The following is a 16,591-nucleotide window of genomic DNA, read 5'->3' as shown; positions in this document are numbered from 1 at the left end:
AATAACATCCTTTTGGCTTTAATCCAGCAGCATCATTAAGAAGAGCATTTCTCGTCCACTGTTTTTCCCCAGTAGCTGGCTGTGCTACCCAACCTATATTTTTCATTTTGGATTTTCTTATCATAGAGTTCTCAAGTTATAAGATGATCAGAAGTCATTTACCATTGCTACCTTCTGTAATGTAACAACCAGGGTTAGCTACAGCGTCACTGCCATTATCCATGATGGATCCTCCACCAGTGTCACTACTGCTGCCGCCCAATAGCTACCCATCTAGGATTCCTCTGCCCCCCCTCCACTGGAATGGTCCATTCTGTCCTGCTAATGTGGCTGTTTATTCCTGAAGTGGGTAGATGCATCTTAGTTTGACCATTTGGCCTTGAGTGACTCTGCTAGGAGTGTATTGTTGTTGTTGCTGTTGTTGTTATCATCATCATCATTACCCACCACTCCCAAGTAGGCTTGTGGTGGGTTACAGATGTCCAGTTAGAACCCCCATTTAACCCCTATTAAAATAGACAAAAAATACAATACAGTGGACCAACAACCCACAACATGGTGGAAACCCCCCCTCTACCCCCAACTCCTACCCCCCTACCTCTAGAGGGAGGAGGCCCATGAAGTAATCGAGTTGCAGCTTTAGTCTCTTGACAAAATCTAAACTCCTTATTGATTTCAGCTTTTCTGACAAATACAAACCTTTTCACCACATTAAAGGGTGCATCAGTTAGGTTATAGTGGCCTATATATGGCCTGGGGCCAGCATGCCTAAAGCCCTATGAATCTTCCAGATTGCTATGGTCAGCTTCTGAGGCCCTCTTTCTGAGATTAGATAGGTGGAAATCTGCGAGAGGGGCTTCTTGATTATGGCCCCAAAACTATGGAACTCTCTCCTCAGAAATACTTTTCTTTCTGCTGTTGACTTTTGCCAGTTAGTGAAGAAATATTTTGTCTGTTGTTCCCTCAGTGATCCCTGCTACCCTATGATTTAATTGTTGCAGTTTTTGTATGTACATCTTAACTTGGTTTTGTTTTATTGGTTTTGTTCAATTTCAGTTGTTTTTATGATATATGTTTTTCATCTGCTAGCTACCACTACTGGTGAACTTAATGAGGACAGAAGATATACATCTTGTAACTAATTTTGCCACTTTTCCAGCTTGGCACTGACTTTCAACAGTTGTCAATATTCTGTGCCTCCTTTAGCTAGCTCAGTCTTCCTTTCCATTTAGTTAAATCAATCCATCAAAATAACAATAACAATAGTTGGTTCTTATATGCCGCTTTTCTCTGCCCATAGGAATCTCAAAGCGGCTTGCATTCGCCTTTCCTTTCCTCTCCCCACAACAGACACCCTGTGAGGGCCCTAATATTCCTGCTCAGTCAGAACAGCTTTATCAGTGCTGGGGCGAGCCCAAGGTCACCCAGCTGGTTGCATGTGGGAGAGTGGGGAATCAAACCCGGCTCACCAGATACACTCCTAACCACTACACCAAGCTGGCTCTTTAATGGCATACATTATAAAAACAGTGACAGTAGATCAGAATAAAGTAGCAAATTAAATAAGAAAAAAAATCTGAATTATATGAGAATTGTCCAATTTGGTGGTGGTAGAGTAGAAATCCAACTACAGCTTCTGAGATCAATGAGTGTGTCATCTTCTAAAATGCACCTGAACTTCATTAGTATGGACCGACGTTCTGCTCAACCATGGTGTAAGGTAACATGCATGGGCAACTGAATGGTAGGGCAGTGAAGCAGCATATGCGTTGTTGTTTCTGGTTGGTTAGTTTTCCATTTAGTTAATTTACAATGTCATATTTTTCTGCCTCCCTCAGTGATCCCCTAAATATTTTTCTAAGAATAGCCTAAGGGCTAAAGTTTCTAATTTGGTTAAGATGTGCACAATGTTAATATAATTTTATTATTCTTATTTTACAGACACCAACCTTTAGGGTCCTTAACCATTTTTCACCCCCAAAACATGTAACAACTAGCTTGTTTGTGGTTGACCTCATGTTACTGCTTATCCCCACAGATATTTAGCTGGCCACTTAGTGAGCTAAGTTTCTTTGCTCAGCTATGAACATATTCAGGCAAGAGGACTCAAGGACTTGAGGGGTGCGGTCTCATTTCCCCCTTCCCCAGGTTTTACTTCCCTTTCTTGAATGCTACCATTACCTTTCCCCTTTTCCTGCTTTCCCTCTACTTTCCATCCACCATCCAGCCTACCTTTTATCTGCTCCCCATCTTCAACTATAAATTTGTTCATTTGTACCCCACCTTTCTCCACAATGGGACCCCAAAGCAACTTGCAGAATTTGCTCTCTTCCATTTTATCCACACAACTACCCTGCAAGGTAGGTTACAGCGTGTAATTGGACCAAGATCACCCTGTGATCCACCATGGCAGAATATTTGGAACCTGGGTCTCCCAGCTTGAGCCATTGCACAAAACTGGCTTTTCTGTGGTGGCTGCTCTGTTGAACAGTAATACTGTCAAGCCTAGATAAGACAAGGAAGTTGTGTGGTGCCAAGGTTGTGGTTGCTGCTGAGCCAGAAGAGTCCTCCCTTGAAGGCTGTAAAGCCCCAGGAACCAGTGGTCTCTAGGACCGACTTCCAAAATTAACCGTGATGCAAACGATCTAGGGAGTGAATCTGGCTCTAGTCTATGAGCTCTCCCTCATAGGGAACAAGGGGATATTCATTTTTACACATCTGTGCACAGAGGTTTTGGCGGGGGGGGGTGTTTGAAGCGCTTCTTCCCCAAACTGATAATAAGGAGGGGGGCATCGAAAGGAAACTATTATTTCCATTAACGCTATAAACGTGATAACCGTCGACTAAACACACTAGAGCCTCTGTATGAAGATAGGAAACTTGCCCCCCTCCCCCCCCGAAGTCTCCGACTCCATTTTTTTCCTCCGCGCAAACAAACAAGTGGGGGAGGGGAAGACAACATGGGCGGGAAACCATTCTTGCTTTAGATTGGTTCAGAGGGCTGTTATTTCAATGGCACAGCTTACTACACGGCGGCTGCTTTCTATTACTGGTCAAAAGGCCCGCCACTCCATAGTCTTCCCTCCCACACGGAGCAACAGTTTGTCCCGCCTCCCACTTCTCGCGCTTACGTGCCGTGTGCAAAGAAAGAGTGGGGGGGCAAAAAACAGCCGTTAAACGGGCCGCGGGGCGGGACTTATCCGAGGAAGTAAGAAGCCGCAATCGGATTGGTCAAGGCGGGAGGTTCAAACTAGTATGGCTTGCCCTGATTGGTTCGCCGTGGCCGCGGCAGGCCAGGCTCCCTCCTCGCGCTCAGGCGGGTTATTGTCTTTCGACTTTCTGAGGCAGCTCTAGCTCGGAATCGGGACCGGACCTTACAGGGCAGCGACGGAACCATGGTGAGGGCTGAATGATAATGGCGCGCAGGGTGAAGCGTCTGAGAAAATAAGTCCGGACGGTCGAGCAAGAAGTGCTTGCGGGGCTCTCACTTATTTCTACCACCGGCAGTGAGGGGCACGATGTCCGGCACCCCTTGGGGCAGCATAAAGGCGGTGTGCTTCTCTGTGCTTAAAGCTGAACCTCTTTCCCGGCTGAATTGAGGTTGAATCTTTTCCTGTCATGGGATGGAGTCGAGTGATCTCGAGCCCCAGCTTGTTAAGGGAGTTGGGTGGGGGTCCGGGAAGTGGCCAGTTGGGATATCCGACCTCTTTGCAAGGTGTCATAGAAACCCCCTTGTCTGGGGGACTTCTCGTGTTGATGTGTTCCCCATTTTAAAAGTAAAGTGTGAATGTGCCAACACGTGTACCATATGGGTATCTTCGTCAGGGAGCCGGAATTCAGTTGCGGCTCTCCCATCTGGCAAGCCCTGGCTTCGTCCTGTGCCTAGTGGACTCAGAGCTATAGGGCGGCGGGCCGGGGGGGGGGAGGCTGGTGTGCCTTGCGCGTGGGTAGGGTCTTCCTTAGAAACGGCGTCCGTGTGTCACTGACATGGCAGGGCCTTCTAGCTTCCCCATTACTCCCAAAGGGCGGCTTCGAGTGCTGTCAGCAGGCTTGCGCGGCGCTTCCTCCGCTGCGAAGAGATTTCCTAGCAACAGAATATGGTATAAATGTCATCTGTTACCTCACGCGGGCGTCAAGTGAAGTCTGGAGGGTCCCACTGGAAGCAGCTCTCGCTGTGACAGCCTTGCACCCGCTCGCCGCAACTTCGCGCAATAGCCCTGCCCCCTTTCCGCTGTCAGTTTGCTGGAGGCCGGTTCTCACGAGGGCTCCTTAAAGATTTGTGCTACTACATATTCCCCTAGAAGAATCTTCCATTAATTTCACTGAAACCTGCTTCCCATTGACTCTGTGTCACTGAACAAAGTATTCTGGACAAGTTAGGAAGACATTTTTGATCATGTTGGTTATTGCAGAAGCAGCTTTACCATTTCTAACATTTCTGTATTCTATTAAACCAGTAGTTCTAAAAAAATATTTTCCTTTTGGGTACCCCATGATAAATGTACTTTAATTTTGGACCCGCTTGCAAAATAGCAGTATTATGTTCATCCTCCCCAGTGTAAACACAGGGTTTCAAAATGGTAAACATTGAACAAGTTTGTAATTTATTTTCATGTTTAGTAGTTAATACGTATATGGCATTACTGTCTTTTATTATCATTCTTTTTCTTCTATACATACCATAAATGCAAACCACATGTCATCAAGATGCCCCTCCTAGCTTACCTTGTTTTACCTGTGGCCTTGCAACTCAAACGTGACATTATCAGTTCAATCTACTTGTTCAAGGCTACAGGAAAAATCAAATGTTTTTTATAGAAAGTTCACCAGAAGAGGGATTTGTTTGTAATTTGCATTACAGATTCTTTCCAATCATCTCAGAAAGGCCTTTCTGTATTGCAGGCTATGGCATATGTGTATAGAAGCTTAAAAGTGTTATCTGGAAGATTTGCTAGTTGAAGTCCAGCAGCACCTTGAAAACGTAACATTTTTCTAGCATGAGCTTTCTTGAGTTATAGCTCACTTCTTCAGATGCTATGAGGTGCCAATGGACTTCTGTTTCATTTTGCTAGATTAGTACAGCTATTCCTCTAGTCTTGCTTATTCAGTGGTCCCAAAACTTTTGAAAATGATATGTGCCTAAAATTTACCTTGTCTGTTTGCTTCAGGCCATATTTTCTGCACAAATATGAAGAGATTCAGAAATGTGCTTCTTGTAGTCCCATCCTATACAAAATTTAACCCCCTGAAATCACCGGGCTTAGATGTGCCTAATTCTATATGGGATTGTAGCCTTAATGAAAATTAATGTAAGATTCAAAAGTGATGTGTTGCTTGTATTTTTTTTTACATAAAAGTATAACAATAAACATTTTAAGGTATGAGAGTCACTGGACTTTAGGACATTTCATAATAAAAGTAATTTTAAAATTGTAACCTGCCATTCTATTAAATGTTTAAATCCATTTACATAAACAGTTTAAATTTGTAGAAACATAAATTGGCTAAATATGCTCCAAATATGAGTAAAGGTATCCCCTGTGCAAGCACCGGGTCATGTCTGACCCTTGCGGTGACGCCCTCTAGCGTTTTCATGGCAGACTCAATACGGGGTGGTTTGCCAGTGCCTTCCCCAGTCATTACCGTTTACCCCCCAGCAGCAAGCTGGGTACTCATTTTACCAACCTCGGAAGGATGGAAGGCTGAGTCAACCTTGAACCGGCTGCTGGAAATGAACTCCCAGCCTCATGGGCAGAGCTTCAGACTGCATGTCTGTGTCACAAGAGGCTCTGCCAAATATGAATAAGCCACTTTAAACAACACCTAGCTTAATCCTACTGTAAATTTCAGCACACAAATCTGCTTTCATTTCCCTGAACATTAAAATAGGAGGTAGATATATATCTAAGTTACATGTACAAAGGTGCCAGTCCTTGTAGCTACCACCTAATTTCAGGAAACTGACAGTGGTATGGCTTCTACTGGAGATCTCAGGAAATGCATAGGATCACCCAGAAAATGTGATTATACTAAAATTAGTGTATGCTAATATAGTATCTTGTTGCTTTATCCAAATGAATGCTTAAGATAAGGTCTATCAACAGTTTTTTCCCACATGACAGTGTTACAGCAGATTGATCTGTTAGTTCATATGGAAAACTGGTATTTTCACGCAGCTCAAGATGCTGCATTTGGTACTGTAGCCTAGAACGGTGTAGTCTAGAACGGGGGTGTAGTCTAGAACGGTGGTCCCCAACCACCTGGTCGCGGCCCGGTGCCGGGCCGCAAAGGCCCTGGCACTGGGCCGCGGCTCCCTCTCCCCGCCCCCCCCCCCCCGCAGTAAGAAACTTACCAGGCCGCAAACGTGTGGCCCGGCAAGCTTACTGGGGGAGGGGGGAAGGGGGAAGCAGGGCCGTGGCCCGCGCATTGCACATGCGTGGCCGAAAATGTGCATGTACAAAAGTGCCGCACACGCGTGTTTTCGGCTGCGCATGCACGGGATGGGCGGGCAATCGCCCTGCTTTCTGCCACCAGTCCCCAGCCTCTAAAAGGTTGGGGACCACTAGTCTAGAAGAGTACTAGTAATCTGTAATATACTTAGGGGGGAAGCTGTGGCTCAGTAGTGAAGCTGCTTGTCATGTAGAAGGTCCCAGGGTTAATTCCTGGCATCTCCAGTTGAAAGGACCAGGTAGTAGGTGAAAGATCTCAGCCTGAGATCCATATGTTTCATATTCCAGCAATGGCCTATCTGAGAGAACTGGCTTAGAAGATATATTAAGAACAGGAAGAATTGAGTTTGGAAGCTTGGGCAAGTTGTTTATGTAAACAGAATGTGTCTTCTGACTATGCAGGCCTCTTGCAAAGTAAAATGCATATTTATGAAAGAAAAAGAATATTCATATTTTGAAATAGATGTCTTTCATTAGACCGAGAAAAAATTCTAGAACTAGCTTTCAAAAGCTTATTGAAAGAAAATACAGCTCTAGTGTTTGTTTTCACTTGAAAGCTATTAGCTGATCATTTGAAATCTAGTATCTGGTCTGAGAGCTTTACTTATCCCATTTTCTTGCTATCCAAATTGTGGCAAATGGTTATACTTTGCAAAATCAAATTAGTCATAGAACATTTGTATTTTGTGACAGACAAATTATAATATCATTTTATGAGATGCGACCATAAAATCATAGGAAGGAAACCCCGATTGTACTCAGGAGTCCTTTGCTATTAACTTGATTAGGAAAGGACTGCAAGCACTTTCTTAAGTGAGAGATTTTGGACTTCTTGAGTAGCTGATCGATCTGAAATGGTTCCTAGTGTCAGTTTAAATCTAATTTTACATTTCAGCATTCTTTAGCGGACTTTGTTACTGCTATGTTGAAATTTATGGTTGAAAACCTGTCAGGCTGATAGAAGTGAGCAGTTTCAGACTAGTCAGTGTTCTTGCTGTGTTGGGGGCCTTTCTATCTCTTAACCTTTAAAGTCCACAGTCACTATTCACAGTTGGTATCTAACACAAAGTAAAACTGATATGAATGAGCAGTTGTTTAATTACACCCTTGAAAAACCTTGGTAATATGGATAATCATCTGAAACTGTCAAAAGCATAATTACATCTATTGAACTTGATTCTTACACTTTTCCAAGCTTTTTTATGGGACTAAGTTATATTAATAGAAAAATCAGCCATTGCATTGTTAAAGCACTAACACCGTTCCCAGAAATATTAAGTTGTGTGTGTGTGTATGTGCCAAATTCAAGCACACAACATAGAGGTGCATATAAGACATGCTTTCTGACTTGACAGATTATTCAAAACTAGACTTGTATAACATGAATTGAGCCTCTTGTGGTGCAGTGATAAGTGGCAGAAACGCTGTCTGAAGCTGTCTGTCCATGAGGTTGGGAGTTCGATCCCAGCAGCCGGCTCAAGGTTGACTCAGCCTTCCATCCTTCCGAGGTCGGTAAAATGAGTACCCAGCTTGCTGCTGGGGGGTAAACGGTAATGACTGGGGAAGGGAATGGCAAACCACCCTGTATTGAGTCTGCCAAGAAAACGCTAGAGAGCGTCACCGCAAGGGTCAGACATGACTCGGTGCTTGCACAGGGGATACCTTTACCTTTATAACATGAATATGAACTTTACAGTTTGATTATGTCTGACTGGAGGAAAAGACACTTGCAGTGTAACTAATGGTGTAATAAGTTTGAATGCAAGAACAGTGATCAGGAAAGCATCCTTTTCCCAGTTTATGCAAGTTTTCTCTCTACAGTATCTTTAGCTGTGGCTTGGGGCAGGGGTGGCCAAACTGTGGCTCGCCAGATGTCCATGGACTACAATTCCCATGAGTCCCTGCCAGCATGTGCACCATGTGACCACCTGTGGCTCATGGAAATTGTAGTCCATGGATCTCTGCAGAGAAACAGTTTGGCCTCCCCTGGGGGTGTTAAGTCAAAGCACTGTATTAAGTTATGTTGAAGTAGTTTCCTTGCTGGTAAAATTAAGTGCAGGCCTGTTCCTCCTGATTTGCATGTAGAAAATGGTTACTGAAGGGTCTAGCCCTAAGCTGCATAGTAAGAATAATAGCTGTGGAATCTTATAAATTGTAGTCACACAACCATGTATTGTATAAGGAAGGTTGCATAGTTCTTCTAATAAAGTACTTGGTGGTATATGGTCTTTGTACCATTCCTCTCTGTTTTGCATCAAAATAGATAAGAATTACTGTTGCTAAACAGGCAATGTGAATAGGGCTGTAGGTTTCCTATAATTTTAACTGAGCATGTAGTCCATGGATTGGCATGACAGTGTATAGTGAGAGTTCAACATTCCAAACACAAAGGCTATAGCTATCCTTGTTAGCCTCAAACACACAAATTTTACTAAGAACATAGAAAAATCAGATTCCCTCTTTGAGCACATTAAATGCTAATATTAGCATAATGCCTGTTTTACATTGCTGTCCCTAATCTGTTGGATTGTGCTACCTGTTACATTTTATAGCAATGAAGTAACTCAAGGGCAGAAAAGTTGAGGTGGGAAATAGACATGATATGAATAATCATTTATAGCTCCATGTTGTTTTGTTACAACTTTACTTATAAGACTATTATCCAGACAACTGGACATGAATACTGCGCTTGTTAGTTGTTACCATGATTTATGGAAATTAACCTCATAAACTTGCACATGTAAATTAATGCACTTTCAAAATAAGCAGTGGAGTCATGTATAAACCATTCCTTATCACTTTGTATTTTTACCACATCTCAATGATAAGCCTTTCTGATAGGTATATTATAATAAATATATGCAGATCATATTTTTAAACATTATGGTGTTAACAGGCTAAATTAACTTACTAGAGAAATTGCATGACATATTTTATATGCTGTGAAATTTAGAGCCAAATTAAAATTCAGTAGTAAGATCTTAAAATACTTTCTTTTTAATACATGAAATTGAAGGTGAAAACAATATTATGGTACAGTTGAAGTAAGCCCTAAAAACATCTGGTTTTGCTTGTAAACATAAATATATAAGTTCTCAAAATAGTCTTGCCCTCATGTTCTCGTTTTGATAAGTAATTTGGGGTACATTCCATTAAGACCATTTTGGATTTGAAATAATCCATAAAGGTTGCATGTAATGATTTTATGCTTTGAGCTTGTAGATGTGTAATTGTTAAAATTAAGCAGAAAAGTTATCCCTACACATTGGAGTGTCTTCTGTCTTTGTCTAATGACTTATAAACACATTATGTGTTCGTTTTTTTAGGCTGGAGGCAAGGCTGGCAAGGACAGTGGAAAGGCTAAGGCGAAAGCAGTGTCTCGCTCACAAAGAGCTGGACTTCAGGTAAAATTTATGTATTGGCTCCAACTGAATTGCTGTCAGATTTTATTCAGATTTCTCGAGCAATGCTACTATATTGTTACAACAGTTGTAGCATTGTAGTCTGTATTATGCAACTAGAAGATTGCATAAACAGGAGGTTCTGATTCATAAGTCTTCCTTTAACTCCCTGTTAAATCTGGGAGTTAGTAGCAATCTTACTGTGTTATTAGTAGAATAGTAAAACACATGGGAGACTCCCCACGTATGCAAAATAAAAAAAAAACAGCTTCTACATTTTTTTAAAAAACATCTATTTGAGTATCAGTTAATAGAAAGCATGGAGCACCTACCCTTAACAGGGTGGGTGCTAATGGAAGGAACCTCCCAGTCTCTCCACCAGTTCAGTTTGCTGTAAACTTCTGAGAACACTTACAGTCATGAAGCCAAGAATCCTCATTAAGGAAGTAATTACATAGGTTTGGAGAAAATATGTTGAAGTGGTGTCGTGGCTGCAAACAATGTCAGGAGAGCCAGGCTCAAATCTCACACTATCCCTTGAGTGAACTTGGGTCAGTCATTCTCCTTTTTTCCTCACATTTCCTTTATTTCAGATTCTTGAGCTAATAAGCCTTTTACAAATCATTGTCATTAAAGGAAAGGACTAGATGCCTTTATTCAAATAGTGTGCATGTGTGTGTATGACGACAACTAAGAAAATCTATGAAAAGATTACATTGTTTGCTCTCCATGACCTAAAGCCTGCTTCCAAATTAGATCAGTGCTTGAAAATATCCTCATTTTTGTACTGCTGATATTTTTATGCATACATTTTAAATAATCAATCTTTGACTTTATATGAAATAAGCCTTATGAGAAGTTTTTCTTTGCTTCCAGAATTTAATCTAACAGCAGTGGTGCCAGTCACTCTCTTAACCTGATTCACCTCTCAGGGTTGTTGTCAGGGACCCAAGTCCATTGCCATGGAAGAATAGTAGAATAGTTTGGAGTCAAGTATCTGTATAATTACAAGCATACACAAAGACTTCAGTTATAAAGGAAGCAGAACCCATACTGATTTATACTGCTTTAACTGTCTTGCAATAAGAATTGAAATTATAATTGAAATTAGAATTTCGGTACATGTTATAAGATTCCATCTCCCATCCCAAATTCCCTGCAATATACTGCTCCAGTCCAGGGCTTGATTAACTACATCCAGCAGTTAAGGAAACTGTTATAATTACATAAGATGGCTGGAACCGAGGGCCTGGTGAACAAGAAGCAACTTGTATTTTCTAACAGTAAATAATACTGTGCTACCCCATACCCCAATGGACTCCGGGGAATGGTAGAGGACAGGAAGGCCTGGAGGATCATTGTCCATGGGGTCGTGATGGGTCCGACACAACTTTGCACCTAACAACAACAACCTCATACCATGTGATTCTTGATAGACTCTTAACTTGTATTAGAATATAGCAGTGTTTTATAACTGGTTAAATTATGGTGGACTTCTTTACTGGTGTTAACTGAATTCTTTAGTCAAAAGAAGAATTTCTAGGAAAATGCCCTTTTTTCAATTCCCTTACCACCAACCTGAAGAAGAGCTGTCTGCAGCTTTTCACTGAAAGTCTTGGGCCTGCCACTTGACAATACTGTAGTAGGCAATTTGACTCCAGTATCTCCTAGTGAAGAATTCTGTCTCTATGGGGAAGAGATGCCTAGAATGGGTAAAGCCCCTGATATTGACGTCTCCACTTCAGATAACCATCTGAATTGGCTCTATTCAGATATGCCAAATATAGAGGATATTCCTATTTTGATGGGCCTGTTTGACTTCATGGTCCCTACTTGGCAGAAACCAGCCTCCACCCAAGCTATGCCTCGTATGATAAAGAACCTATACAGAGTGAAACAGGACCTGTGAGTTTCTGTCCGCACAACCTCCACCATCTTCATTGATCACAGAAGACATGCAGGCACAGCAGTGGCATGGTCAATACTCATCCCCAGCAGATACGGCGAGCCATTGGCTGAACACCTTAAAGTGTCCAGTTTTATTCCTTATCAGCTCTTAAGTTCCGAACAGCGAATTGCCAGTTTGGTGTAGTGGTTAGGAGTGCGGACTTCTAATCTGGCATGCCAGGTTCGATTCTGCGCTCCCCCACATGCAACCAGCTGGGTGACCTTGGGCTCGCCACGGCACTGATAAAACTGTTCTGACCGGGCAGTGATATCAGGACTCTCTCAGCCTCACCCACCTCACAGGGTGTCTGTTGTGGGGAGAGGAATGGGAAGGCGACTGTAAGCCGCTTTGAGCCTCCTTCGGGTAGGGAAAAGCGGCATATAAGAACCAACTCTTCTTCTTCTTCTAATCATGGGAAGCTATCAGCTTTCCCAGTTTTTAGCCAAACTGCCCAAGGATTCTTAAGTCCCTGCAAGACTTATTAAATCTGAGGTGATTAAGCTTTCAAAACAAGAATTTAATGTGAGCAGGCCCACTGCAAATGCATGTGCCATATCTGTAGTCTCTGCTGTAGTTATCCAGAGACACTCATGGCTGTGTAATCCTGCTCTCCCACTGGAGACTCACAGTAGAGTGGAGGAATTCACTTTTGAGGGTTCTACTTTGCTCTCACAATCTACAGATGTTTTTTTTTTTTTACTACCATGAAAAAGAACCAGCAGACAGCTAAGTCTCTGAATGTATCTTCCTCAGCCCTGACTCAAAGACAGTATTTCTCTCAGAGGCAACATGGCTTTGCTGCACCCTTCGACAGGGGCCAGAGACAGCACCACCAGCTGTTCACATATCTTCAAACATCTCCCCAAGAGACCTTCCTGAAGCTGCAGAGAACCCACTCTTTGCAGCTGTTTGGTTGAGTCTTTAAACGTCTCTCCAGCAGACCCAATCTGATTTTGTTTTTCAGGCTCCAGTGGAGCCGAATCTGTTTGGGTAGACCCAAATCACAGGAATCTGAATCAATTTGGAACAAGTCAAAATTGTACCAGATCGTTTAAATGTGCGCATCCTTAAGTTGCCTTTACTGCTGATGCAACATGAGATACCATGCAGTTGAAGGAAAATGCTATGGCCCCTAGTTGGGTCTTGCAGGAAATAATACCATGAAGATACTGGCCTCCCTGCTTGAGAACTCACCTAACCTCCTACTCAGAAGTTTTAAAAACTGTAAAGCGGATGTGTTCACACATGGATTTCTATATACAGCTTATCTGATCACAACCATTTCCCACAGGATAGGTAGAATGAACAAGATACATCAAGATATCTGGGGGGGGGGAATTCAAGCTCTATGTACTTCTTTAGATTCTCCCAAGCATCCCCAGGTCTTATATAAGGTTCAGCTCTCCACCTAGAGATGGGACTTCTTTAATTAGTTGCCTGGAGACTGAGAGGCACCGACTGACATCCATGGGTAATTAGATTAACATATGTCATCTTTTTTAGCATCATACAAAGTATTTCACAAACTGAATGCACAATACTACATAACAAGTATTAATGTCCTGTTCCCTTGAAGATGAGATACCATTCGCATTAAGCTACGTTTTGAAGAGGCTGAATTTGGATCATAAAACTAACATTCAAATGTAGGGCAGCCATGCTTAGCTCTTCTGCTAAAAAATAATAATAATGAAACATCCTTTAATTAATTTGACTGGTTCCCAAGCTAGAGCTTGACTCTAATTCATGAAATTTTTACTAGGATACCCTTTGAGCTATTAGACAACTTAATTCAAAGTTCTTGTCCGGGAAGAAGACAATCAGGTGTGGAACTAGAGGAGTTTAATGGCCATTTAATTAGGGCTACTGCTACCTTAGTGGGCTATAGTCAGTGGCAAACATCTGTAGAGCCTGAGCCTGGCTATTACTCATAGTGGGAATAACCATATTAACTGTACCATTTTCTCTAGAAAAGGTTCACTGATTCAGTGTCAGGCCCTTGTAGTTGGCTTTGACCATAAATGCTGAACAGTCTCTTCTTTCAGTTCCCAGTGGGCCGTATCCATAGACACTTGAAGACTCGCACCACAAGCCATGGACGGGTTGGTGCTACAGCTGCTGTGTACAGTGCTGCAATTCTTGAGTACCTCACTGCTGAGGTAAGTTCTGTTGCCAAATCACATAATCCAGAGCCCTGTAGGTACTCCTAAAGTTCCATTACATAACTGATGCTGCTTCTTTAAAACCTGGATCAAATAATTTGATTCTTAATAGCTAGTAAACTCTAATGTGGATTATTTGTATACTTTCTTTTTAATCAGGTTTGGTGCAAAAGATAAATGACTCACCAAATATTCCATGAAACCAAGAATGCTGTACTTGTTTGAAAGGGCAGTAATAACAACTGCTTGATCCTTCCTCTAAAGCAGAGTGAAGGAAGGCTTTTTTCCCCTAATGACCATAACTGCAGGTTTCAAAAATGGATATACTTCTGTTTTTGAATAGTTGCTTTTACTTTCCTCTTCTGATTTAATTTCATTTTCAGTTTTAGATTAACTCTAGTGTTTCTGAATAAAAGTAAAAAAAAACTATTAGGGACTCTTGTTTCCTTCTGTCTTAGAACTATCATACATCTCATCAGAATGAACTATATTGTGCATTTCAGAAGGCAGAACTTCTTTCAGGATCATTAGCCAATTTAACCTAGAAGAGACATTTTGCAGTTCTGAGCATGTGATCCATTGTACCATGAGTAGAGCCCTATTGCCAAGCCTTTTGAACCTGTTACTTAAATGTTTCCCACTTGTTTTGAAATTAATATTTATTATATTAACTTAGGATGTTGTATTTTATAGAGATATATTCAAGGGTTTCATGCTACTTACGAACAGGTTTTCAGTAGGCAGCATCAGATTTTTGCCTGTTGCAGCAAAGGAGAACTTAGTATTTTTTCTGTTTAACTGTAACTGTAGTCTTCCATGGCAAATTGTAATGTGTCTAAATCAAAATCTGTTATGAAACAAGCTCACTGCATGGTTAAGACATTTGCAACAGCTATATTATATCATCTTAAACAATTTGTTCTAGGGGCCTAGGATTATTTTTGATCTCAGTGTAAGAAAGTATGTCCATGTTTCAGCTATTAAAAGATAAACTTTGTTTTCCAAAAACAGATGAAGAAACCCTTTAAGCAGTTTCCAATTTCAGTCCCTCCTTTCTCCTGACAGGTTTTGGAGTTGGCAGGTAATGCTTCCAAGGATCTCAAGGTAAAACGTATCACTCCTCGTCACTTGCAGCTTGCTATTCGTGGTGATGAGGAATTGGATTCCCTTATTAAAGCTACAATTGCCGGTGGAGGTATGTAGTTGGAGCAATTCTAAAATTATTAGATTATAGTAAAAACTACTGTTGATTACAGATAGTTTTTCACACTGTACTTGTATCTACATGGTAAAATGCTAATGTGAAACATCCTGCCAAATAGTGAGGTCAGCTAATCCCTGGATTTTTGTCCCTGTGAGGATATGCATGAAATTTCTCATACCACTTGACACAACAGTGGTTGGATTACTAGTAAGAAACTAGTGAACTATAATAAATTACAGCTGCTTGTATTGTACTGTATGAGGTATTTGTAAATGGTCATGCTTATTAATATGACTCCAGGTCACTGTTTCAGATGCAGCTTTGTGACAGAGGTGGATTGTAATCTGTTCTTTGCTGCTAGTTAAATGTGGATTTTTCAAAATAAGTTAATGAGTTAGATAGCTTTTTGTTCCTAAGGAGTGTTAATCTTAACAGAAGAATAGAGCAGATCTCATGGTGATGCTTATAGCAACAATGGTGTCCTGCACATCAGTTTTTGAACACCTTTTTATAAAACAATCTTATTTTAATTAGGGCTAAAAACTTAGATCAGGGAATGAAATCAGAAACATATTTTCATGATACTCTCACAGCATAGTTGTCTGTATGCTCAGAGGAAAACCTAATCTCCAAAGAAAATCCAAGGGGGGTTGTTTTTAAAGTTTGTGTAGTAATTCTTCTTGGCACTATGTTTTCTTTTGACTAAGTCAGATCAGCCCCCTAAACTAGCATTAAATGAAAGACAATTGCTTGTTTTGGTAAAGGCAATTGCACTGCTGAGATGTGACTGGAAACACCTCAGAGTTTGGAAAATGTAGTGCTTTCAGCTTGTGAAGGGAAGTGGAAGAGAAAATAACACTTAATATGAATGGCTGCCAAAAGTCAATTGTTAATTCTAATCCATTATTCTTTCTGCAGGTGTAATTCCTCACATCCACAAGTCTCTGATCGGAAAGAAGGGACAGCAGAAAACTGCATAGAGAAGAGTTTTAAACAACCCTCTTCCTCCCTGTCATTGTACTGTAACTGGGACAGAAGAAATATGGGGATATGTGGAATTTTTAAAAAAATAGTTAAATGGAAGAGCATAGACAATTGACTGTAGACTTAAAACATTTGTATGTTCTTTAGATTCAAAGTTTGACAAAAAAGTACCTTGTTATGTGGCAGCAATTTGTGTGTTGATTGGCTAGGTTTCTCCCATGTGTTTTATACAAAAATGGAACTGATAAAACCATTTTTTACAAAATTTGTTTTGCGTTTCATTCTGCTGGTGTGAAAAGTCAATGTGGTCTATATGTGGTCTCCATATCTTTTTAGCTATAATGCTGGTGGTGCCTTCAAGTCCTGTTGAGCTTCATTTAAAAAATAAACCTCTTCACCAAACTAGTCTTTAACATGACCACATTTATGATGATGGGGTTGCC

At 41.3% G+C, this 16,591-nt stretch overlaps 1 protein-coding gene across 1 annotated transcript; it reads left to right on the top strand.

The window, feature by feature from the left end:
• Positions 1 to 3,225: 3,225 nt before the first annotated feature.
• LOC143822057 (histone H2A.V) lies at positions 3,226 to 16,413 on the top strand. Its single transcript, XM_077306663.1, has 5 exons — positions 3,226 to 3,398; positions 9,776 to 9,853; positions 13,844 to 13,957; positions 15,026 to 15,155; positions 16,083 to 16,413. The coding sequence occupies exons 1-5, from the start codon at positions 3,396 to 3,398 to the stop codon at positions 16,142 to 16,144; spliced, it is 387 nt and encodes a 128-aa protein (XP_077162778.1). The 5' UTR covers positions 3,226 to 3,395; the 3' UTR covers positions 16,145 to 16,413.
• The last annotated feature ends 178 nt before the right edge of the window (positions 16,414 to 16,591 follow it).

The sequence above is a fragment of the Paroedura picta genome, chromosome 12 (genome assembly GCF_049243985.1).
Source record: "Paroedura picta isolate Pp20150507F chromosome 12, Ppicta_v3.0, whole genome shotgun sequence".
NCBI lineage: Eukaryota > Metazoa > Chordata > Lepidosauria > Squamata > Gekkonidae > Paroedura > Paroedura picta.
Note: the sequence above shows the minus strand (reverse complement) of the source record. Positions and strands in the feature narration are given on the sequence as shown.